General features: G+C 40.8%; 2 protein-coding genes and 1 non-coding gene across 6 annotated transcripts in view; 2 read left to right on the top strand and 1 right to left on the bottom strand.

The window, feature by feature from the left end:
* Positions 1-4,184, top strand: part of Mastl (microtubule associated serine/threonine kinase like) — a 44,223-nt gene extending 40,039 nt beyond the window's left edge. Inside the window, exon 12 of the mRNA XM_069998321.1 lies at positions 3,157-4,184. Coding sequence (XP_069854422.1) covers positions 3,157-3,314 — 158 coding nt within the window. The 3' untranslated portion in view covers positions 3,315-4,184. The remainder of the gene's footprint in view (positions 1-3,156) is intronic.
* An 8,937-nt stretch (positions 4,185-13,121) lies between these two features.
* Acbd5 (acyl-CoA binding domain containing 5) overlaps positions 13,122-25,412 on the bottom strand; it is a 38,025-nt gene continuing 25,734 nt past the window's right edge. For all 4 annotated transcript variants that reach the window (XM_069998277.1, XM_069998274.1, XM_069998275.1 and 1 more), the window contains 6 exons: positions 25,038-25,144; positions 22,433-22,697; positions 18,712-18,911; positions 17,320-17,364; positions 16,900-17,009; positions 13,122-13,246 (listed from right to left, as the gene is read on the bottom strand). In XM_069998277.1, the coding sequence (XP_069854378.1) occupies positions 13,234-13,246; positions 16,900-17,009; positions 17,320-17,364; positions 18,712-18,911; positions 22,433-22,697; positions 25,038-25,144 (740 nt within the window). In that variant the 3' untranslated portion in view covers positions 13,122-13,233. The remainder of the gene's footprint in view (positions 13,247-16,899; positions 17,010-17,319; positions 17,365-18,711; positions 18,912-22,432; positions 22,698-25,037; positions 25,145-25,412) is intronic.
* Positions 13,390-13,462, top strand: Trnaa-ugc (transfer RNA alanine (anticodon UGC)). The gene has a single exon. It is a non-coding gene; the product is annotated as a tRNA-Ala (tRNA).

Genomic DNA, 25,412 nt, shown 5'->3' on the forward strand with positions numbered 1-25,412 from the left:
ACACACAGTCGGGGCTCGCTTCACCGGCTGTTGGAACCCAGGAGCTCAGGTCCCAACTTCAGCCTGGGTCTGGCAGTGTATGCTGCTTCGACTCCTGCCTGGGGGATCCAGGTGAGGCTCCTTCCGTCGCTGGCTGTTGTAGCCCACTCGCTGTTCCCAGCTTCAACCAGGGACTGGAAACCTGGGTTGCCTGGTTTCTCTCCCAGGGGTACTCTGGGCCAAACATGGTGGGCTGGGTGTACCCAGCCCACACGTAGATCCCAATTTCAGCCAAGGACCTTTGGTTTAATCTGCTCGAGCTCCCTCCTGGCACACACAGGTCGGGCTCCATTCCACTCCCGGCTGCTGGGGCCCATGGACGCAGTTCCCGACTTCACCCAGGGACTGGCCGTGTTGGAGCTCCCTCCCAGGGGCGCCCTTGGTCAAGCCTGGCGAGCTGTGTGTGCTCTGCCGGTAGCTGGGGTGCTTGCACAATTCCAGCTTCAGTGGGACCCAGTAGCCCAGGCGGCAGGGGCCGGAGGGATCCTAGTCAAACCCTGGGGGTTACCACCAGCGCTGGTCTCCCGTGGGGGAGGGGGTGTCCCCGGTGGGGTACTCACTTATCCTGGTTAAGGGTTGTCCAGTGGTGCTGTGGCAGATCGCTGTGTCTGTGCGCTGTAGGTCGCTGGTCACCACCGCCCTCTGTTGTGATGAGCTCAGGGTCTGGGTTTCATGGTATGTTGTCTCTGGTCTCTGTCTCCAGGTCCTGTACTGTGGGAGTTTTCTGCACTGGCATTCTCTGAGGTCCCTGGTTTTGTGGGGGTTTTTTGTGCCAGTTCCTGGTCTTGAACTCAGGGTTGCACGCTCATTTTTTCTGGTCATTGCCTTATGCTCTGCCACTTAAACCATACTTTCAACTCTTTGATCTGGTTAATTGGAGATGGAATCTGTTTTGGACTTTCATATTTCAGTAGCTAAGATTACAGGTGAGAGCCATCAGTGCCTAGCTCTAAAGTAATTTTTAAATTAATCCATGTTCAGTTACTTATTTTGATTTTTTTTTTTGGGGGGGGGGTCTGGTCGTGGGGCCTGAACTCTGGGCCTGGGCGCTGTCCCTCAGCTCTTCAGCTCAAGGCTAGCGCTCTACCACTTGAGCCACAGCGCCACTTCCGGCTTTTTTCTCTTTGCTTATGTGGTGCTGAGGAATCGAACCCAGGGCCTCAGGCATGCAAGGCAAGCACTCTATCACTGAGCCACCTTCCCAGCCCCAGTTACTTATTTTGAATACTAAAATATATTCCCACCAGGCACTGGCGCTCATTCCTGTAATTCTAGTTGCTCAGGCAGCTGAGATTTGAGGTTTGTAGTTCCAGCCAGTCCGGGCAGAAAAGTCTCTGTGAGAGTCTTATCTCCAGTCAAACTAGAAGTGGCACTGTGGCTCCAAGTGGTAGAACGCTAGCCTTGAGCAAAAAAGCTCTGGGACAATGCCCAGGCCAAGTCAAGCTCCATGACAAAAAAAATGTGTGTGTGTGTGTGTGTATGGAATATATATATATTCCCTATCAGTTAATTGCTTTTGTCATTTTATCCCAGTCTTACTATACCATAAAAACAACTACAAACATACAGGTCTCCTTAACTGATCACCTCCAGGACAGACAAATGATAGTGTTAGTTGTTTTCCCATATTCTCCCTAAGTGCTTTTTGTTGTTGCTGTTATTTTCTTATTTACTGCCATGTCACTTTCTTGTTTGCTAATACCTTTACTCTTGCCTTCAACAGTGGAAGACTGGGTCTGGAGAGGTAGCTTGCCTAATTCTGGGCTTCATCTCAAGTACTGCAAAAGGATGGCAGGGAGGGAGACGTTAGTGAGAAAAGGAGTTTATTTCTAGCGACTGAATACCACAGTATAGTCCAGTAAATGAACATACTTTTAGTAAGTAGAAGGCAATAGGAAGGATCACAAATAACAAAAGTGTATTTAAAATGACCAAAGTTTGCCATCTTGTAAGCAGAGAAGTACTAAGGTGCAAAGATTCCAGCTTGTTGGTCCATGTTATAGAGATGCAAGTCAGCAAAGTCAAGGAAGTCTTAGAGCCATGAAGGGACAATAAATAAAAGGAATAATAAAAGGACACTAAAGAAATAAAGCATTATCCAAGTACATATAGAAAGAGGATGGGGCATAGGAAAGAAAATAAGAGTAAAGGGTCCTCTTCCTGCTAATGGTATCTAGGGGAATTGTGCTAAAGGTTGCAGTATAGTGGAAAGTGAATCAGGGAGCAAGAAGCAGGACAGGCTCTCTTCTCTCAAGTCAGGAATTGTTGAGAAGATTGAAGGCAGTGAGAGAGATTGTTTCTGTTAAGGCTAATCATTCACTTCATTAACAAATACAAACCAGACTCCTATCACATGCCAGGTCACAAAATACACTCTGAGTGTTTTTGTAAAGTAAGTGGCCTAACAGGGAGACAGACATTAAACAAACATCTCTGAAATTGACACATCATTAAGTAGGGCAAAATATATGTATGTCACCGGGTGCTGGTGGCTCACACCTGTAATACTAGCTACTCAGGGAGCTGAGATCTGAGGATCGGGGTTCAAAGCCAGCCTGCGCATGAAAGTCCATGAGACTTTTTTTTTTGGTCCAGTCATGGGCCTGAACTCTGGGCCTGAGCGCTGTCCCTCAGCTCTTCAGCTCAAGGCTAGCGCTCTGCTACTTGAGCCACAGCACCACTTCCAGCTTTTTTTTTCTGCTTATGTGGTACTGAGGAATCAAACCCAGGGCCTCATGCATGCAAGGCAAGCACTCTACCACTGAGCCACCTTCCCAGCCCAGTGAGACTCTTTTATCTCCAATAAACCACTCAGAAAACTGGAAGTGGTGCTGTGGCTCAAGTAGTAGAATACTGGCCTTGAGCTGAATAGCTGAGGGACAGCGTCCAGGCTCAGAGTTCAAGCCCCACAACCAACCAAAAGTGAGTGTGTGTGTGTGTGTGTGTGTGTGTGTGTGTGTGTGTGTGTGTGTGTGTGTGTGTGTGAGTTCAAGCCCCACAACCAACCAAAAGTGAGTGAGTGTGTGTGTGTGTGTGTGTGTGTGTGTGTGTGTGTGTGTGTGTGTGTGTGTGTGTGATTCTACATCCCATTTTGTCTTACATATTTTTTCCCCTAAGAACTGAAACATCATCCTCTCTTCAATGATGTGGATTGGGAAAATCTCCAGCATCAGACTATGCCTTTCATACCTCAACCGGATGATGAAACCGACACATCCTATTTTGAAGCCAGAAATAATGCTCAACACCTCACTGTATCTGGATTTAGTCTATAGCACATAAGTATTTCTGTTATCTAACCTTGTGTTGTAGAAGAAGCGTTATAATTTTGTGCCCAAGTCAATTAAGCTTTTAATGTATGCAACAGCTTTCACAGAACTTACATGCTGTAAGGAGTATACTCAGTAAGTTAATCTAGAACTGTATATAAATCTTCAAAGCTTATTTATTTTGTTTATTGCACTTTATCAAAAGTAAAGCACCAGTGGAACGAACCAGAATGACACTACCACTAACAGCCTAAAGTTGGTCTCTATTGACTTCAGTCTACCATTCTGTTTGGTGTTAAAATAATAACTCTCCCACTCCCCCACCCCCCAAAAAGTGTACAGTTTCATTTGAATGTAATTTGTTTGTACACAACTGCCTCTAAAACTATATTCTCAAGGTTAGTCATTTAAGGCCATTTGTATAACCTAAAATGTAGCTAGAAAATTTCTCTACTCAGTGGTTTAATTGCTTTGAGAAATGAGGAATAAACAAAACGACTTAAGTTTTACTTTAGTTAACTAATGATATAGTTCTGCTTCCTTAACTGCTTTTGGTGTTTGTATCTATATTACATATTTGTTTAAAATAATAGGGGATGTTAGGTGTGATACACTGTAAGCAGTTTTAATACCTTGTTCAACTTTTATAGAAAATGTGATGCTTTTTAATCTTATGGCCATTTGTAACTTAAGATTTATCCTTAAAATAAGTTTACTTTTCTCAGTAAATATAATTAGAACAAGCAGATTATCTGTCAAAATAATTGTTTTCAAAATGCCCATAGCAAGATTTAGCTAACATGTCATATCTGAAATCATTGAGGCTTTCAGCACATATAACTCCTAAAAAAGCAAAATTTAAATTTAAAAATACTATAGGTCAGTTTTCTGTTAATAGTCTATTAAATACTGTTGTTCATTTGCACATTTGTTTTAGTGTCTTTACTTTCCATTACCATTCAACCTTATTAAAATAGTTGATGAGGATAATGAAGGTTTAAAATGATTACATTGACCATTATAATCAATGGTATGTCATTGAAACCACGAGTTAATAGTTTTATTGAATTTATTTTTATGGAGCTGGGAAGGTGGCTCAGTGGTAGAGTGCTTGCCTTGCATGCATGAGGCCCTGGGTTCGATTCCTCAGCACCACATAAGCAAAAAGAAAAAAGCCAGAAGTGGCGCTGTGGCTCAAGTGGTAGAGTGCCAGCCTTGAGCTGAAGAGTTGAGGGACAGTGCCCAGGCCCAGAGTTCAGGCCCCACAACCAGACCCCAAAAAATAAAATGAAATGAATTTATTTTTATACTAACTGCTAGATTTAATGTTTCTTATAGTTACTCTTTCTAATAAAATGTTCAAAATAGTGTTATAACTTGAACGAGTTGCCTTTTTTTCCTATTTGAGAGCATAGAATTAACGATTATCCTTTTATGCTATTCAGCTAGTAGAAAGAAAAATGCCTTTGGAATGAAACACATGGCTAAAACCATTCCTCTCCCACATTTAAAGGCTTTGGGCAGGTTAACTCAGAGCGCTGTGTTTTGGGGATTACTATTGATGGTTTTTTTTTTTTTTTTTTTTTTTTTGGGTCCGGTTGTGGGGCCTGAACTCTGGGCCTGGGCGCTGTCCCTCAGCTCTTCAGCTCAAGGCTAGCGTTCTACCACTTGAGCCACAGCGCCAATTCCGGCTTTTTTCTTTTTGCTTATGTGGTGCTGAGGAATCGAACCCAGGGCTTTGAGCATGCAAGGCCAGCGCTCTACCACTAAGCCACCTTCCCAGCCCTTGATGGTTATTTTGGAGAAGTGGAATGACCAGAAGCAGATTAAAGAACAAGCCAGTAGCTGCCCAGGATTTCAGTCTTATCAGGGACTAAAAACCTTACTGGAAAAACAGAAAGCTCTTTAGTAGGTCCTTACAGTTTGCCTTTAGACACCTGGCATGTGCAGCTACAGTCAACTGAAATTCTGCTACCAGGTATGACATGCTGCAATGGCATTTGTAGAGAATAAGTGATTTGTTGTCTAAATTTTACAAAGGTGTAAGTTCAGATTCTTGTTAAGAAAAAAAAAAATACTAAGAGAACACTGACTACTCAGTGTATGTTTGTTTTTTTAAGAATTTGCCTCCCCAGGGCTGGGAAGGTGGCTCAGTAGTAGAGCGCTTGCCTTGCATGCATGAGGCCCTGGGTTCCATTTCTCAGCACCACATAAGCAAAAAGAAAAAAGCCGGAAGTGGCACTGTGGCTCAAGTGGTAGAGCACTAGCCTTGAGCGGAAGAGCTGAGGGACAGTTCCCAGGCCCAGAGTTCAGGCCCCACGACCGGACCTCGCCCCCAAAAAAGAATTTGCCTTCCCAAATATGGCTCTATGATGTAAGCAAGCGTCTTTTAAAGTCAGTGAAGAAGCACCAAACAGGAAAATTTTATCCTTGTCTTTCTTCAGGTAGGATATAAATTCTGTTACTGGAGACAACACTAGAGTTGAAATAAGAGTAGAACCAAGCGTCAGTACCAGAAAAATATGACTAAACCTTACTGTCTATATTTATCTTCCCAAAGTTCCTCACCCTTAGAATTACTTTTCCTTGTCCTATCCTTTCTCTACAAATGTTTTGTTCTTTGTTTTGAAGGTACTACATAAATCAGGTGTTTTTTGTTGTTGTTTAGTTTTTTTTGTGGAGGGTTGGTTGTGTGTGTCTGTGTCTGTTTCTGTGTCTGTGTCTGTATACTGGGGCTTATACCCAGGGCCTTGCACTCTTCACTCAGCTTTTTCTGCTCACAGCTTGTGTTCTACCACTTCAGCCATATCTCCACCTGTTTCTGGTTAACTGGAGATTATGTTTCTCTGACTTTTCTGTTCAGACTGGCTTGGAAACATAATATTCATTTCATATTTTAGCTTCCTAAATAGCATGAGCTACTGCTGCCCACCCAACTTAAATGAAGAGTTTTAAGATACTGCTTTAGTTTCATTGTATTTTCCCCTGAAAGATATGCATGGCACAGTTAATACACTTTTCTATTGTTAATATGCTTTTCTATTGTTAATATGCTTTTCTGTTAATATGCTTTTGTTACAAGGAAGCATCCCAAGTCAGCACTCATGAGGGTTAAGAAAAAAAAGTAAATTTCCTCCCCAGCAGCTACTATGCAATTTTTAATAGAGAATAATTGTCTTTCCACTCCATGTTTAAAAATTTTTTTTTTTTGGGTCCGGACGTGGAGCCTGAACTCTGGGCCTGGGCACTGTCCCTCAGCTCTTCAGCTCAAGGCTAGCACTCTACCACTTGAGCCACAGCACCACTTCCGGCTTTTTTCTTATGTGGTGCTGAGGAATTGAACCCAAGGCCTCGAGCATGCAAGGCAAGTGCTCTACCACTGAGCCACCTTCCCAGCCCCAATTATTTGTTTTTTTTGTTTTTGTTTTTTGCCAGTCCTGGCGCTTGAACTCAGGGCCTGGGCACTGTCCCTGATCTTCTTTTGCTCAAGGCTGGCACTCTACCATTTGAGCCACAGGGCCACTTCTGGCTTTTTCTGTTTATGTGGTACTGAGGAATCGAACCCAGGGCTTCATACATGCTAGGCAAGCACTCTACCACTACGCTACATTCCTAGCCCACAGAACTATTTCTTGTGGTTTGCCTTTGCTCTGCTCATTCCTTCCTAAATACAGCTGTATATTATACCCTTCTCAATATATCCAAAGAGCTTTGACATTTTGTTGAGTATCTGATTGATACAGTAATATTACTGAAAGTAGGCCTTAAAATGCACATTTAGGGGCCACATATACACAGTGAATGCTATGATATCCCCTGCCACAGTCTTCTATCCACAATCTCCTGTAGGCTCCCAAGATGTTGAGAGCAAGAATTTGATCATCTAAGCAAGAGAGTAGTGTCTAAGGATTTTAACCCCAACAGATCTTTTAAAATAGCCATTGAAGGGGGTAACAATGTTCAAGAGGAAGTGTACTCATTACCTCACTCATGTAACTGTAACCCTCTGTATAGTATCTTTACAATAAAAAAATTAAAAAAAAATAGCTTTTGAAGTTGGGTGCTGGTAATTCACACCTGTAATCCTAGTTTCTCAGGAGGTCTGAGGATTGCAGTTTGAAGCCAGCTCGGGCAGAAAAGTCCCTGTGAGACTCTTCCAATAAACTTGAGTCAAGCTCTGGTAAAAGAGGAGTGGGGGGCGGGGTGGGGGGGAGGACCCAAAGATATGATATTGAAGAAGCCTATCAGTGAAGCTTATTTCTGTTTTTTTTTTTTTTTTTTTTTTTTTTGGGTCCGGTCGTGAGGCCTGAACTCTGGGCCTGAGCGCTGTCCCTCAGCTCTTCAGCTCAAGGCTAGCACTCTACCACTTGAGCCACAGCGCCACTTCCGGCTTTTTTTTCTTTTTGCTTATGTGGTGCTGAGGAATCGAACCCAGGGCCTCATGCATGCAAGGCAAGTGCTCTACCACTGAGCCACCTTCCCAGCCCAGTGAAGCTTATTTCTAAGCCCCACTCAGCCACTGGTCAGCTTTTTAGTTCAATCATAAACATGAGAAGATCAAGAATTCTTGGAGCCCTGAAGAAAAATATCTTAAAAGATAGCTCAGTGGTAAAGCATGTGCATGACATAAGCAGCCTTTGGTTTAATCCCTATACGAGAAAAAAAAAAAAGGATGTGGCCCTGTGGCTTAAGCGGTAGAGCACTCTCCTTGAGCTGAAGAGCTGAGGGACAGCACCCAGGCCCAGAGTTCAAGCCCCACGACCGACAAAAAAAAAAAAAAAAAGACTTCCCCCCCCCCCAAAAAAAAAGGCCAGGGGAGGGGATCTTGGTTCAAAGCCAGCCCAGACAGGAAAGTCTCTGAGACTCTTTATCTCCAGTAAACTACTCTGAAAAAGCCCGAAGTACTGCTGTGGCTCAAGTGCTACAGCGCTGGCCTTGAACACGTAGAGGCTCAGGGACATTGTCCAGGCCCTGAGTTCAAGTCCCAGAACTAGCAAAAAAAAAAAAAAGGAAAACAAAACAATTTAGAGAAAAAAAAAGTAACTTGTAGGATATATGGATATTTGCACAGGATACTTTAAAGTATTATCACTGTTGGCTGCTGGTGACTTATGCCTAGTTTCTCTGGAAACTGAAATCTGAGGATAGCAATTAGAAACCAGCCCAGGCAGCAAAGTCCATGAGACTCTTACCTCCAATTAACCACCAAAAAGCTGGGAGTGAAGCTATGGCTCAAAATTGTTAGCCTTGATTCAAAAAGCTCAAGGATAGCACCCAGACCCTAGACTGGCATACACACACACAAAGTACTACCATTAATATGACTGGACATTGAAAAAGATGTTGCAATCTCAATGACAGCTGATCATTGATAGGGGGCGGGAAAGCAATAGTGAAGGTTATTCTGAGGAAAACCTAAGATTTGCACATCATGAAATACCATAGTGAAACCCATTGGTGTCATTGATACATACTTGAAATGACAGGAAAATAAACAGGCTTGGATGTGGGCACCAACAGGCTGAAGGAGGATGGGTATGGTCTATGTAGTTAATCTCCATGTATGAAAATATAACCATGGATGAAGATGTGTAGCAACCAACTTATAGGGATGACAAAAAAAACTACTCACTAAATATGGCAGAAGACAGAAGAACCGTATCTCCTGAACAGCACTGTGAAAGTACCATACCAACTCTAGACTTCCTACCTCTGGATTTCTTGACCAAAAGTATTTGGTAAATTCAACAAATTTCTAGTACAAGCAGAAGACCCTGTTTTGTTTGTGTATTTTTAAGCAATACTGGAATTCAACTCTGGGCCTTGAGCTTGCTAGGCAAGTACTCTAGCAGTTGAACTTTGCCCCTGTTCTCTAAAAAACAACTGTGGGGAATGCTGGCTAGGGTTGAACTCAGGGCCTCATGTTCAGTGTGTTTGCTTAGCTGATGCTATTCCACCTAAGTCACATCTCCAACCTTGCCTTTTGCTGGTTATTTTGGAGATAGGGTCCCCAGACTTTTCTACCTGTGCTGGCTTTACACTTTGATCCCTCAGAGTAGTTAGAATTATAGACATGAACTACAGATGTCCAGCTTTTTTTAAGTTTTTCACATAGAACCTTACTCTGGTATCAGTGGAGATCCTACAACCATTACCTCCAGAAACACAGGTGTGAGCCACCAAGACTGGCTTTGAGCACTTACATTTTAAATTGGGTGTGTGTGCACACGCACGTATGCTCTCTGGTTCTGGGATTTGAACTGGCTGGTGATCTACCACTTCCAGCTTTTTGGTGGTTAATTGGAGATAAGAGTTCAAGGACTACCCTGCCTGGGCTGGCTTCAAACCCTGATCCTCAGGTCTCAGCCTCCAAAGTAGGTAGGATAATAGGCAGCCACCAGTGCTCTGTTGAGCACTTACATCTTGTACAAGAGCGGGGCTGGGAAGGTAGCTCAGTAGTAGAGTGCTTGCCTTGCAATGCCCAAGGCCCTAGGTTCCATTCCCCAGCACCACATAAGCAAAAAAAGCCAGAAGTGGAGCTGTGGCTGAACTGGTAGAGGGCTAGCCTTGAGCTGAAGAGCTGAGGGACAGCACCCAGGCCCAGAGTTCAGGCCCCACAACTGACATACATACATACATACATACATACATACATACATACATACATACATACATACATACATACATACATACAAGAGGGGGGGCTGGGAATGTGGCTTAGTGGTAGAGTGCTTGCCTAGCATGCAGGAAGCTTAGGGTTTGATTTCTCAGTACCACATAAATAGAAAAAGCCAGAAGTGGGGGTGTGCTTAAGTGGTAGAGTGCTAGCCTTGAGCACAGAGAGGCTCATGGACTGAGCCCAAGCCCTGAGTTCAAGTTCCATGACTGGCAAACACCCCCTGTCCCCCACCTCTGAAAAGAGGTTAACAACATTTTTACCACTACATGTACAGTTATATGTATTAAAAACACAAAATTTTTTCACTAAGTTATAAGACCAATTGCATATATTCAAGGTGTCTGTTTAAGAGTTTATTCACGGGTTGTGGGAAGTTATTTATTTGGTATAAGAAAACAAATATATTTGAACAGTCTCAGCCTGATGAAAGAAATTAGGTAAATCTCATCCCAGTTTCTTATTTTTATGAAATGAACAGCATGCCTGTTTTTAGTCACTTTATATGAATTCCTATTTGTTCTGATTTAATCCAGATCAATGCATCTGATCAAGGCATTAAGAGTAACAAGTAACAAAAACGGTATCATTTCTGATTAACCTTTTATTTTTAACTTAGTTTTACAATAAGGAAACAGAAAAGAAGTTGATCATTAAAAAAATACCATAGCTGTCAATTTAAGATTCAAAATGAGGTTCTTGTTAAACAAAACATTAATACTATACCCTATAATTACATCTTTTATATACAAGAACTGTGTGCAAAGTGCTTTTCAAACTATAAAATAAAACTTTGGAATAAGATGAAAGTTATCCCTAGGAGTTAGTTAACCTTGACTTTTTGTAATGAATCACAACTGCTTTCAGTTTTTTTTTTGTTTTTTGTTTTTGGTCGGTCGTGGGGCTTGAACTCTGACTCTGGGCTTGGGTGCTGTCCCTCAGCTCTTCAGCTCAAGGTGAGCGCTCTACCACTTGAGCCACAGCACCACTTCCAGTTTTCTAGTGGTTTATTGGAGATAAGAGTCTCACGGCCTTTCCTGCCTGGGCTGGCTTTGAACTGCGATCCTCAGATGTCAGCCTCCTGAGTAGCTAGGATTACAGGTGTGAGCCACCAGCGCCCGGCCTGCTTTCAGTCTTAATTTGCATTTTACTCATTTATAGACTAAGAAAAAGCCACCATTTTCTGATCCCAAGTTGTTATCTAATTTTTAAAAAGTCCTGATCCACAGATCTAAACTTTATTTTTACACATAATTCAGTTCCTTGCTTCATTTTTTTTCTAAATAAGTAGAGGATAGTTGGTATTTGTGAGGGTTTTTTGTTGTTTTGTTTTGTTTGTCGGTCATGGGGCTTGAACTCTGGGCCTGGGTGCTGTCCCTGAGCTCTTCAGCTCAAAGCTAGCACTCTACCATTTGAGCCACAGCACCACTTCCGGTTTTGTAGTGGTTAATTGGAGAGGAGTCTCACGGACTTTCCTGGCCAGCCTGGCTTTGATCCTCAGATCTCAGTCTCCTTAGTAACTAGGTTACAGGCATGAGCCACCGGTGCCCAGCAGTTGTTATTTTTTAAGCAAAGATTAGTAGATCCTTGTAGACAGACATATTTTAATCAAGGTGGGATTTAAATTTTTCTTTAAATCACCAAGTTACCATGAAAGAAAAAGAATTTAGGTAAAGAAAATTGTATTTTGGGTCTGGGAAGGTAGCTCAGTGGTAGAGTGCTTGCCTTGCATGCATGAGGCCCTAGGTTCGATTCCTCAGCACCACCTAAACAGAAAAAAAAAACAGGAAGTGGTGCTATGGCTCAAGTGGTAGAGCGTTAGCCCTTGAGCTGAAGAGCTGAGGGATAGAGCACAGGCCCAGAGTTCAGGCCCCACGACCGACCAAAAAAAAAAAAAAATTGTATTTTTATACTCTTTCTTCAAAGCTCTACCCTGTATACAAAAAAATGGATTCTTTCTCTTTTAATACTCTGAACACAATGCTAACAACATCATATATACTGAGAATGCTCAAACCATTTGCTAGAAAAACTTTAAATCAAAGAAATCAGTAAAGTACAAAGAAGTGCTAAGTAAGCAGGGAATTTGGGATAGTATAGAGGAAAGATGATTTTCCAAATATAGTCTTCAAGGATCTTCCTTTTGGTCTAAAGATGAAAGGTGGGATAAAGAGACTTAAATTTCCAGTAGTTAGACATGCCTTACATATATGGAAGCATATGGTCTCTTCTCTTGCCAATCTTTCCAATACTCTTATGAAGTAGGTACAGACACATACCCCGAAGGAAAAACTGAGGCACTAAGAGGTTAAGAGTCCAGTCTGTGTGGTTTCACCAGATGCAGAAAGGTGATTTTCATGTTTCCTTTATAACCTTTGTAAAAACAGTATAAATAAGTTTTCATTTTATATTTCAAAGCACCCTATGAAGCAGAAACTAGATATCCTCACTTAAAAGAAAAATGATTACAAAGGAAGAAATGTGTATGATTAAATTAAAATCTGATTAATCTTCTGCAGGCCCAGAATATACTTCTAAACCCACACTAGAATTTAAAAAACTTTTTTTCATTCTCCATCATTTCTATCAGCAGATTATATATGTTTGGTGAATTATTTGCAAAAATTAAGTCTAGTACAAAGGACTCTGATTTTTAGTTATGATGTCTGAATATTAGCTCTGAGTTTTGAGTGTCCAAGAAGATTACACACAGCTCAGAAAGGAGCCTAGCGAAGTTTCGTCTCCTGGCAGTTTCCTACTACTTGGCATGGCCATTCAGTCACTAATATAAATCAATCTAACCTTATTGAAATTAACCACTTGGTTTGCATTCTTTCTCATATTTAGTTCAGAAAATTAAAAATATTGACTGATATATCTGATCTCATAATCACAATTATACGTTGGGAAAGCAGCTTATATTTCTCTATGGGACATAGTCAGGTAAACATTATCAATAATTAATAATTTAATGTCTTTCAAGTTCAAGAATAGGGTAAATCTTTTATGCTACTTATAACCTAGTTGAGACGGATTATTCAAGTATCAGCAATATAAGTCCTCAAAATGTTATCACTGTGTAGTGCAAAAAATATGTATGTATATATGTACACAAACCAAACTACTGGACAACAACAACAAAAAAAAAGAAATGTAATCATCACAAACTAAGATTTTCTTGTGAATTCCACATCCATTTCATTCTTAAGTCATCCAGGCCCAGCAGTCTTCTTGGGTAAAATTTTTTCTTCAGTTCAGTTTTCTTTAAAAAAGAAAGTAAAAACCAATCTCCTGTGAGTATAAATGTAAGATGAATATGAAGCACATCTCTACCAAAGAATGTACTGGATGGTAACAGGGTAACATTCTAATATAAGATAAAAGCACAAAATTATAAATGGTGGGGCTGGGAATGTAGCTCAGTGGTAGAGTGCATGCCTTGCAAGCATGAGGCCCTGGGTTCGATTCCTCAGCAGCACATAAACAGAAAAAGCCGGAAGTGGTGCTGTGGCTCCAGTGGTAGAGCGCTAGCCTTGAGCTGAAGAGCTGAGGGACAGTGCCCAGACCCAGAGGTCAGGCCCCATGACCGGCAAAAAAAAAAAAAAAAATTATAAGTGGTGATATGACTTAGCCCAATAGAGAGGAGAATAATCTGTGCCAATTTTATTGGTTTTATTTCTTCTTTTTTTTTTTTTTGGGGGGGGGGGTCCGGTCATGGGGCTTGAACTCTGGGCCTGGGCGCTGTCTCTCAGCTCTTCAGCTCAAGGCTAGCGCTCTACCACTTGAGCCACAGTGTCACTTCCGGCTTTTTTCTTTTTGCTTATGTGGTGCTGAGGAATCAAACCCAGGGCCTCATGCATGCAAGGCAAGCGCTCTACCACTGAGCCACCTTCCCAGCCCCCTCGTTTTTAAAAATTTATTATGCTGGGACTGCATACTAAGTACACACTCTTGCACATGCTAAACCATTACCAAACAGTTTTGTCCTTGTGTTTTTTTTGTTTTTTTTTTTGGGTCCGGTCATGGAGCCTGAACTCTGGGCTTGGGCACTGTCCCTCAGCTCTTCAGCTCAAAGCTAGTGCTCTACCACTTGAGCCACAGCGCCACTTCCGGCTTTTTTCTTTTTGCTTATGTGGTGCTGAGGAATCGAACCCAGGGCCTCAGGCATGCAAGGCAAGCGCTTTAACCACTGAGCCACCTTCCCAGCCCTGTCCTTGTGTTTTATTGGGGTTTTTTGGTTTTGTTTTGTTTTGAATATTTTGGTGCCAGGGCTTAACCTCCAGGCTGGGGTGCAATCCCTTAACTTCTTTTGCTCAAGGGTAACAGTCTATCTAGAGTGATGATTTTGATAATAACAGAATGAAAGAGCTATCAGAAAAAAGATAACCTTGTTAGCAAAGAAAACAACAATCTCTGTGAAGGTCCAACTGCTGTAAAAATCTCCATACTCTCCCTAGCACCCAAGATGCCAAAAAGACTGAAACTCTCTGATTACAAACTCATTCCTCTCTGTAGAAATACTCTTATGCAACTCCCTTGGCAGCAGGAGTGTGGTTTTAAATAATCAGATTATTCCAAGCACAAAGAATATATATACCACTTTGGCGTGGTATAATCAGATCATTATAATTTAATCAGATCATTTTTCACCTCACAAAAGGCGATCCCTGCAGCAGGAAGAAAATAAGCCTGGGAGGAAGAGACTTGAAATGGTGGACACAGGCAAGACAGATGTGGGTGGTTTTATAGGCAATCTGTGAGAGCAGTTCTAGATAATACTGGCTGTGGGGTGCCTGACCATTGTGTAACACCTATTAAGAACACATGTGATGCAGCTTGCTACACAGAGTCATTTGCAGATTTACAACAGGGCACACGATTTGGTTTCAGAGTCCCTAGCCTTCTAATAGAATAGAATAAACATAAATCATTACCTTCAAAACCTCAGAACTGGGGCTGGGAATGTGGCTCAGTGGTTGAGTGCTTACCTAGCAAGCATGAAGCCCCGAGTTCAATTCCACAATATCACATAAACAGAAAAAGCTGAAAATGGTGCTGTGGCTCAAGTGGTAGAGTGCTAGCCTTAGGGACAGTGCCCAGGCACCGAGTTTAAGCCCTAGGGCTTACAAAAAAAAAACAAAAAACATGAGAACTTCTTTCAAGCTTCAGGTTCTTAAGACCTCTGTGTGTGTGTGTGTGTGTGTGTGTGTGTGTGTGTGTGTGTATAGAAGAAAAAAAATAACTCAAAGCTTAAAAGGGATCTGAGGGTTAATACTTAACACTGAAGTGAACAAAACCCTAAATACTGATTTTAAACAGACTTGGTAACCCAAAAGATAACTGCTTTCTTTTTTTAAAATAATTGTTATTGATATTGATTACATAAATTTCACAAATTTCACAGTATTGTGAGATAGTGATACTTGGTTAAAGTCACAAATTGCTTTCTTTTTAAGGCAGGATTTTATTATGCACCCATGGCTGGCTTGAATTCCCAAGTGATAGGACAAAAGGCAATTCTTAAAACTACGATTTGAAGGAAAAGTTTCTAATCACTTTTCTTTCTCATTCTCTTCAGATTCATAAATTTGCTATAATGTAATTTCATTAGAGACACTGAGACTTTAGTCAAGAGGTAATAAAGAAAAACTGGGAGGGGAGGGGCTGGGGCTGGGAATGTGCTTAATGGTAAAGTGCTTGCCTTGAAGGAAGGAAGGAAGGAAGGAAGGAAGGAAGGAAGGAAGGAAGGAAGGAAGGAAGGAAGGAAGGAAGGGTGAACCAGGATGACTAAAATAGCTCACTTAAGGTGATGAGAATTTCAGTGTGTCACCTATTGTAACTGAAGCATTAAGAGTACTGCTTACCCCTTTTACATAATAGAATACCATCCTGTAATCCCATAACTTGGGAGACTAAAGCAGAAATAATTAGAAACTTGCAAATATTAAGACTGATTTTTTTTTTTTTTGCCATCCTGGGGCTTGAACTCAGGGTCAGAGCACTGTCCCTGAGCTTTTGCTCAAGGTTAACACTCTACTGCTTAAGCCACAGTGCCACTTCCAGATTTTTCTGTGTATGTGGTACTGAGGAATCAGACCCAGGGCTTCATGCATGCTAGGCAAGCACTCTACCACTAAGCCACATTCCCAGCCCCTAGACTGATAAGATTTTTGAGAATGTGTGTCTACTGCACATTCTGTTCCATTGCTTATCCCATGTGTTGTGACTTCCGGTGTCATGGTGATGAAACACTGAACATAACCAGTGAGGCCACTCAGGAAATACTTGTCTATCCACCCAACCAATGGACAGTAATTCAGTTTATACAGCTTTCAGCTGACAATACTTTTTAGATTTGTGGCCTCGAGTTTATTTCTAACTAGATAAACTCAAGGCTCTTTTAGAGATTTTAGTCTATTATTCGCAGACCTATTTAAGTTATTCCTATCAAACCAAACTGGCATTTTGGTCTCATAGTAATCCCTAAATCTAGACATAGTCAAACACCAGGTAGAGAAATTTTCAACTGTTAATGTCTGTATTTCAAAGGTATATAGCAAGCAAGCAGCAGTTATTACTTGTTTTCCCCTCCCTTGTTATTTAGCATCAAAGGACCCAAAATAAACAGATTTTAAGAGCATTATTTCCTCAAACCTCATAAAACTTAAGCATAATGTCTTCACCTTGTGTAAATTAAAGATGGTAAAACTCAGATTCTCACAAATGAAAAAAATTTCAAGTCTAACAAGTACTCAGAAACACAGAAGATATTTCCTAAATTCTGTAATCTCAAAATCAATATGAATGTTTTGGTCCATGAAACAGATCTACTGCCTTAATTGCTGCTTAAATACTGTCTACTATAAGTTGTAAGAGTTTATATACCATTTCAAATTATAAGACCTTATGTATTACCTTCTCCGTCTTTGATAATATAAATGCACCAACCACTGGGCAATGAAAGGCCATATAATAGCAAAAGTTAATGCACCAGGAGACATCTCAAAGGGCCACCAAGATGGTCGCTGAGGGAGAAAAAAAGCTGTCATTAATCTACTAATTATTGCATCTACAAATTTAGAAACGTAACAGATTTTATAAATAAAACTATTGGCAATCTTACTCCTGATAGAGAAGGGCAATTTTCATTCCAGAGCATAATTCAACATACCATAAAGAATATTGCAAACTTAGATAAACATTTCCCAAAAGGCTTTTGTAACGTTAATGCTCTAAATGGCAGATTTTATTCGAAATTATTTAAATAGCTCATATAATCTAAATCTATTGTAATGTATATAAAACCCTGACAATTTTTACAAAACAATTTCTTACCTCTGAGGAGGACTGGTTACTAGTCTGCAATGCTGCTGATTTTGCCTGTGAATACAGATCAAAATGACTTAGCTTCAATAAAATGGAAAAAAAATACCAAAATACAGTAATTTTTTTTTCAAATCATGAGGCTTGAACTCAGAGCCTCGGTACTGTCTTTGAGCTCTTTTCATTCAAGGATAGCACTCTACCACTTTCAGCCACAGTGCCATTTCTGGTTTTCTGGTGATTAATTGGAGATGAGTCTCATGGACTTTTCTGCATGGACTGGCTTTGAACTATAATACTCAGCTCTTTGCCTTCTGATTAGCTAGGATTTCAGGCATGAGCCACCAGTGCCTAGCTTCATAGTAATGTTTTAAATTTCCTACCTTTTCTTAAACTAAAGGGCTAAAATACGACTATTTTTCTGCTATATTGATTGTCCTCAAACCTATACTGCCCAAAAACCAAGGTCCTTAAAACTGTAAGCTGAAAGCCAGGTGCCGGTGGCTCACGCCTGTAATCCCAGCTACTCAGGAGGCTAAGATCTGGCCAGTAAAGTCTATGAAACTCTTATCTCCAATTAACCACCAGAAAACCAGAAGTGGTGCTGTGGCTCAAATGGTAGAGCTGTTGCCTTGACTGTAGAGCTAGGGACAGAACTCAGGCCCAGAGTTCGAGCCCCATGACTGATCAAAACAAAAAAATAAAAAACAAACAAACAAAAAACCTGTAAGCTGAACAAAAACCTTTCTTTATATTTTACAATTCATAGGTATATAAAGATATAAAAATAAAACCTCAAATCTAAACCCTTGCTTTCTTCTGAGTCAAAGTCTGGTTTTGAAGCCCATGCTACATTAATACCAGATGAAATAAAGAACCACTGGCTTCTTAGTTTTTGTTTCTTTGCTTATTTGTCAGTGCTAAGGATATCCCAGGGCTTTGCACATGTTCATCAGACAGTCTACCAGGAAGTTATATCCTCAACTCTTTTCTGTTTGAGACAGAGTCTTGAGGTATAGATTGGTCTTCAAATTACTATAAAGCCCAGGCAGGACTTGAACTGGCAATCCCTCTTCTTCAGCCTCCCAAGTAACTGGGATTACAGATGTGTACCACTATGTAAAGGTTTATTAGTTCATCAAACTGCAGTGTTTAGCAGCAATTATTTTCCTAAGACCAAGTATCTGATCATTTCCCACAATGTAGTACTGCTGCTTTATGCTCTGAAAACTTCTTGTTAGTTTAAGTAGTATTTAGCTTTAGGGGCAATATTTTCAAAAGAAGGTCCTTTTGTACTATTCATGAAAGTCTCCAAATTTTGTGATTTCTGTGAATCTCAGCAGCACAGATTACACACTCCTTTATATGGACCAACAAGTGAAGGGACCAATTCAGAAGCCTTACCTGTGAAGCAGTTAGAGTTTCCAGTTTATGAAGTCTCTGAAGGACGTTCTGCATATCCTCCTGCAATCTCATGAGCACGAGAGCAATCTGCTCATTGAGGCTGCCTCTTGACCCTCTGTCTGAGCCCCAGCGTTCTCCATCACCTCCACTTCCCATTTGCCGACCCTTGGATCCTTCACTCAAGTGTGGCATTCTATGTCCTATTTTAAGGCAATAAAACAAATTAGCCTTAAATGAAACTTACAAAAGTAGACACTATACTCTATTCATGTCCCTGTTATTTAAGATCTAATTGTCCAATATAGAATAGAAGCAATCATGACATAACTTTTAGGATTCAAGAAATGTATTGCCAGGCTCTGGTGGCTCATGCCTATAATTCTAGCTACTCAAGAGGCTGATATCTGAGGATCATGGTACAAAGCCAGCCAGGGCAGGAAAGTTCATGAGACACTTTTGTTTTTTTTTTGGGGGGGGGTGTCAGGTCATGGGCCTGAACTCTGGGCCTGGGTACTGTCCCTCAGCTCTTCAGCTCAAGGCTAACACTCTATCACTTGAGCCACAGCACCACTTCCGGCTTTTTTTTCTGCTTATGTGGTGCTGAGGAATTGAACCCAGGGCCTCATGCATGCAAGACAAGTGCTCTATCACTGAACCACCTTCCCAGACCCCGTTCATGAGACTCTTATCTCCAATTAACTACCAAAAAGTTGATAATGGAATTGTAGCACAAGTGATAGAGAAGCTCAGATAGCACCCAAGCCCTGAGTTTAAGCCCCAAGGCTGATTTAAAAAAAAAAAAAAGAAAAGAGAAAAAGAAATATATAAACTATATTCATGGGGACTGGGAATTTGGCTTAGTGGTAGAGTGCTTGCCTAGCATACATGAAGCCCTGAGTTCAATTCCTAAGTACCACATAAACAGGAAAAGCTAGAAATGGTGCTGTCACTCAAGTGGTAGAGTGCTAGCCTTGAGCAAAAGCAGTTCAGGGACAGTGCCCAAGCCTCAAGTTCAAACTCCAGGATTGGAAAAATAAAAAACCTATATTCCTATATTCTTAAATTATTTACAAAAGGCCTATGTGTAACATACTATTACATGACTACATGGATATAATTTACAAATAATACACATGTTCAGAGGACATGCTAAAATTTTTTCCCTAAAAATTTAACAAGATTCAAAGTCCTCTCAATTGCTACCTAATTGACCCCTGAAAATTCTACCATACATTGCTATACGAAAGGGTTCTGGCAAGGCTCAATCATACACATCTATACTTTCAGTGATGGGAGGCAGAGATCAGGAGGATCCTAGTCTGAGGCCGGCCTTGCTAAAAAGTTAGCAAGACCCCTTTCTCAACAAGGGAGGTATGGTGGTGTGTGCCTGTGACCACAGTGACATGACAGGTATAGGTAGGTAGAAGGATTATAGCCTGAGATGGCCTAGGAAAAAAGAAAAATCCTTTAAAAAAAACAGTCAAAAAGATCTGGGAGAGTGGTTTAAGTTGTAGAGTGCTTGCCTACTGTGAGGTCCTGAGTTCAACCCCAGTACCACACACACACACACACACACACACACACACACACACACACACACACACACACACACACACACACACACACACACACACACACACACACACACACACACACACACACACACACACACACACACACACACACACACACACACACACACACACACACACAATTCTAATAGGATACTATGAATTCTTGAGAAAGCATTTCCTACGTATCCCCCAAAAGGTCTTGTAGCATTTTTCTAACTCTCTATTCCTCTACTGAGACTGGAAAATGCCATAGCAGAAAGCCAAATTCTTTACCTAGTTTCAGGATCTGACATCTTAAGTTTTGTTTTGTTTTTTTCAGTCATGGGGCTTGAACTCTGGGCCTGGGCGCTCTCTCAGCTCTTCAGCTCAAGGCTAGTGTTCTACCACTTGAGCCAAAGTGCCATTTGTGGCTTTTTCTGCTTATCTTGTGCTGAGGAATCAAAGTCAGGGCCTCATGCATGCAAGGCAAGCACTCTACCACTGAGCCACCCTCCCAGCCCTTAAGTTATTTTTATTGATTAAGTAGAGACCATGCATACATTTTACTCTCCTGAAAAATCTCCAAAGCTTTTCACTTACTGCTTTATAGTATGCTGTCAACATTCACCAATTATACTCTATATTCAGAACCCCTAAAAGTTCTAACAGACAAAAGCAGTGAGTAAAACAACACAAGGATATTAAATTCCTGTGATTAAAGTTAAATGTGGCTGAGCTGGTGACACATACCTATAATCTCAGCACTTGGGAGACTGAAACAGACTGATCACTTGAGCCTAGGAATTTGAGGTCAGCCTTGGCAATATAGACTCTGTCTCAAAAAAAAAAAAAAAAAAAGTATGTCTCGAAAGGAGTGAAAAATGGAAAACATAGTCCGGCTATTAAAATGGTAAGGAAAACAATATGGCACAAACATTACAGGTTTATATATTGGACTAAATGCAAAAAGATGTTGATAACAAATGTTGATAATAAATTAGGTTTCTTGTCTCTGTGGCATGAGAGTAACAAACAAGGAAGAGAAGGAAGAGGAAGAGGAGGAGGGGGAGGAGGAAGAGGAGGAGGGAAAAAAAACAAACAGGCACCAGTTTACACTTGTAATCTCAGTTCAAAGCAGCCTGGGCAGATATAGCCAAGAGACTTTTATCTCCAGTTAACCAGCTAAAAACCAGAAGTGGCAGTGTGGCTCCAGTGGTAGATTGCCAGCTTTGAGTGAAAAGGCCAGGCAAAAATTCAAGATCCCTGGGCTGGGAATGTGGCTTAGTGGTAAGAGTGCTTGCCTAGCCTGCATGAAGCCCTGGGTTCGATTCCTTAGTACCATTTAAACAGAAAAGGCCAGAAAAGGCATTGTGGCTCAAGTGGTACAGCACTAGCCTTGAGCAAAAGAAGTTCAGGGCCAGTGCCCAAGCCCTGAGTTCAAGCCCCAGGACTGACAAAAAAAAAAACAAAAAGCAAAGATCCTGAGCTCAAGCCCCAACATTGGTGCGTGTGCTACCATTTCTGAGGAGAGAATTGGCCTAAAGAAAAGTAAGAAGAGGGGCTGGGAAGGTGGCTCAGTGGTAGAGTGCTTGCCTTGCATGCTTGAGGCCCTGGGTTTGATTCCTCAGCACCACATAAGCAAAAAGAAAAAAGCCAGAAGTGGTGCTGTGGCTCAGGTGATAGAGTGCTAGCCTTGAGCTGAAGAGCTGAGGGACAGTGCCCAGGCCCAGAGTTTAGGCCCCACAACTGGACCAAAAAAAAAAAAAGAAAAGAAAAGTAGGCAGATATTATGCAGTTAACCATTGCACATCAAATATATTAGTGCCCTTCTGACCTGAATTTCTCCATTTCATTCCTTGGTTAGTTTTTATTTGTTGTTTTTTTGTTGTTGTTTTGTTGGGGTTTTTTGTGGGGTTTGAACTCTGGGCCTGGGTGCTGTCCCTGAGTTCTTCAGATCAAGGCGAGAGTTCTACCACTTGAGCCACAGTGCCACTTCCAGTTTTCTGGGTAATTGGAGATAAGAGTCTTATAGACTTTGCTGCCAGGGAGCTGGCTCTAAACCACGATCCTCATATCTCAACCTCCTGAGTAGCTAGGATTATAGGCATGAGCCACCAGCACCCCGCTCCATTGGTTAGTTTATAAAGAAAGGGCAAGGCGATACACACCTCTTCCTCTTCTGACAGAGAACTCCTCACTTTCACCACCTCGCTTCTCACGGTGTGGTGTTCCACTATTATTTCTGCCATCTTCTCCTCCATGCTTTACTTCGCCTTTTCCTTCAACTGCTACCATCTGGGCATTTCCAATGTTGCCATTTCCAGGAAGACCTTGAACATCTTCAGAAAAACCACAATTTTCCAAGTGCTGATTGGGATGACCAGCCAAGTAATATTGAAAGGGTCCATTATTTGATGTAAAGCTGTCAAAAGACTACAAATTTAAAATGAGGCTTTATTAAAAGTAAATACAAATTGTTTGGGGTTTTTTCCTTTTTTTTTCTTCCCCCTGTCCTGAAGATCCAACTTAGGGACCTGGGTGCTGTCTCTGAACTTCTTTGTGCTCAAGGCTAGCAATCTACCACTTGAACCACAGCACCAATTCTGGCTTTTTCTGACTAGTTTATTGGCGGTAAGAGTCTCACAGACTTTTCTCCCCCAGCTGGCTTCATACTGTGATCCTCAGATCTCAGCCTCCCGAGTAGCTAGGATTATTAGGCATGAGCCGGTGCCCAGCTAAAGTAAACGTAAATTGTATAGCACCAAGTTTTCATAGTAAAATACTGTTTTTCTAAAATGGCAGTTTTGTGTTATTGTTGCAAATATTCTTTTCCTAAAAGAAAATATGAATTGACTTCCTAGATACAAAACAAAAATTGGTAGGAATGATGTTGTCTATAAGTATACAAAACAAAAAACAAAATGAGGAAAAAAATGGAATCTAGTATTTTTATCATTTATTGCTTTCAGTTTTCACTAATTTCAGTTTGGCTTATTTATTTATTTATTTATTTATTTATTTATTTATTTATTTATTTATTTTATTTATTTATTTATGCTGGTCCTGGGCCTTGAACTCTAGTCCTAGATGATATCCCTAAGTTCCTTTTGCTCAAGGCTAGCACTCTACCACTTGAGCTACAGCACCACTTCTGGCTTTTTCTGTGATTAATTGTAGATAAGAGTCTCACAAACTTTATTGCCCAGGCTGGCTTTGAACCACAATCCTCAGATCTCAGCCTCCTTAGTAGCTAGGATTACAGGTGTGAATCACCAGCACCTACTCTCTTTACAATAGTGTGTATGTATATGTGTGTGCACATACATATGTCTAGGTTCTGGGGCTTGAACCCATGCCCTCTTGTTTTCACTCCATTTTCTTTTTTTTTTTTTTTTTTGGGGGGGGGGTCTGGTCATGGGGCCTGAACTCTGGGCCTGGGCACTGTCCCTCAGCTCTTCAGCTCAAGGCTAGCGCTCTACCACTTGAGCCACAGCGCCACTTCTGGCTTTTTTCTTTTTGCTTATGTGGTGCTGAGGAATGGAATCCAGGGCCTCAGGCATGCAAGGCAAGCGCTCTACCACTGAGCCACCTTCCCAGCCCTCACTCCATTTTCTTGATGAAAGCTAGTGTTCTACTTGAGTCACATCTCCAGTCCAGCATTTTGCTGGTTAATTGGAGATACAGTCTCTTGGACTTTGTCTTTGAACCTTGATCCTCCAGATCTCAGCTTCCTGAGTGTCAAGAATTATAGGCATGAGCTACTGGCATCGGGTTTATCATTATTTTGCCTATCTGTGCTACTCCTTTGTTTGACCTTAGGTTAAAAGTTCTTTATGTACTTTAAAAATTTGAGAAAATTAAAACATAGATTCAACTGTATTTATGAAATAAAAAGAGGGAAACACAAAGTTAAAAAATCATTCTTTCATGAAGGCCAAAGATAAATGATAGGATACCCTGAACTTCTTTACAACAGGGGTAGAGGAAAAAGTGGATAAATATAAAAATGCCAAAGTCAGATGTCATTTTCAAAAAACATTTTCATAATTACCAGAAACAGCTCTAGCAGAAAGAAAAATCATACTTTTTATAATTTTTAAAACTTTTTCTCTGATTGCTGAATCTTACCTAAAAATTGAAGATTATTTCCACTCATTTTTTTGTGGCAGGATTGGGACTAGAACTCAGGGCCTAGGTGCTGCCCCTTATCTTTTTCACTTAAGGAACATGCTATCCCACTTGAACCACAGCTCTACTTTTGGTCCTTTGGCAGTTAATTGGAGGTAAGATTCTCCTGGACTTTCCTGTCCAAGCTGGCTTCAAACCATAATCCTCAGATCTCAGTCTCCTAAGTAACCAGGTTGTAGCATGAGCCACTGGGCACCTGTTTTTTACTGAAAACTTGAATGCAATGGACTGTAGTCAATGTAAGAAACAGGTTTATTTGTTTGCAAATTATTCCATTTCCCTCATCAAAGTTTTCACCAAGGGCCCTTGCTTAAAATGTTTATCCTCTGTATTTTTGCCCCACATCTCCCAAGACATTTATACATATATTATAATTATAATAGAAAGATAACTATTATTAATTTGTTTCTTTGAATACTTTAGAATTATATATACTTTAAGCCACAAAATATAAATATTCAAACATTTTAAGAGTACGTTTTTCAAAGTGATAAACAGAAAGTACATCTACTATTAACAGAAGTTCTGACGTACATTCTGATATACCACTTTGAAACCTTACCAATCAAAAAATGTCATTTTTACCTCTTCTTGTCCAAACTGTTCCATAGAATCACAGTAAACTTCACTGTCTGAGTCACTTGTCAAATGCTGAATTCCTGAAATATCTTCAACATGATCATCATTTATATCTAAATATGAACAAATGTCCAGGTAGGATAATTATACTCTAATAGAAGACAAATACATTTTTATATTCCATTTTCTAAATTAATCAGCCCTATATTATGTTCATACTGAGAGACAAATTTGATATTTCAAGTCTATCTATCTATCTACCTACCTATCTATCTATCTATCTACCCCATATTAGCCTCAAACTCATAATCCTCCTGCTTAGCCTCCTAAGTGCTAGAATTTCAGGTACACAAGTACTTTTAATTCATATCATTGTTAACT

This window comes from Dipodomys merriami, unplaced genomic scaffold (genome assembly GCF_024711535.1).
Source record: "Dipodomys merriami isolate MVZ:Mamm:240054 unplaced genomic scaffold, mDipMer1.0.p SCAF_51, whole genome shotgun sequence".
In the NCBI taxonomy this organism is placed as follows: domain Eukaryota; kingdom Metazoa; phylum Chordata; class Mammalia; order Rodentia; family Heteromyidae; genus Dipodomys; species Dipodomys merriami.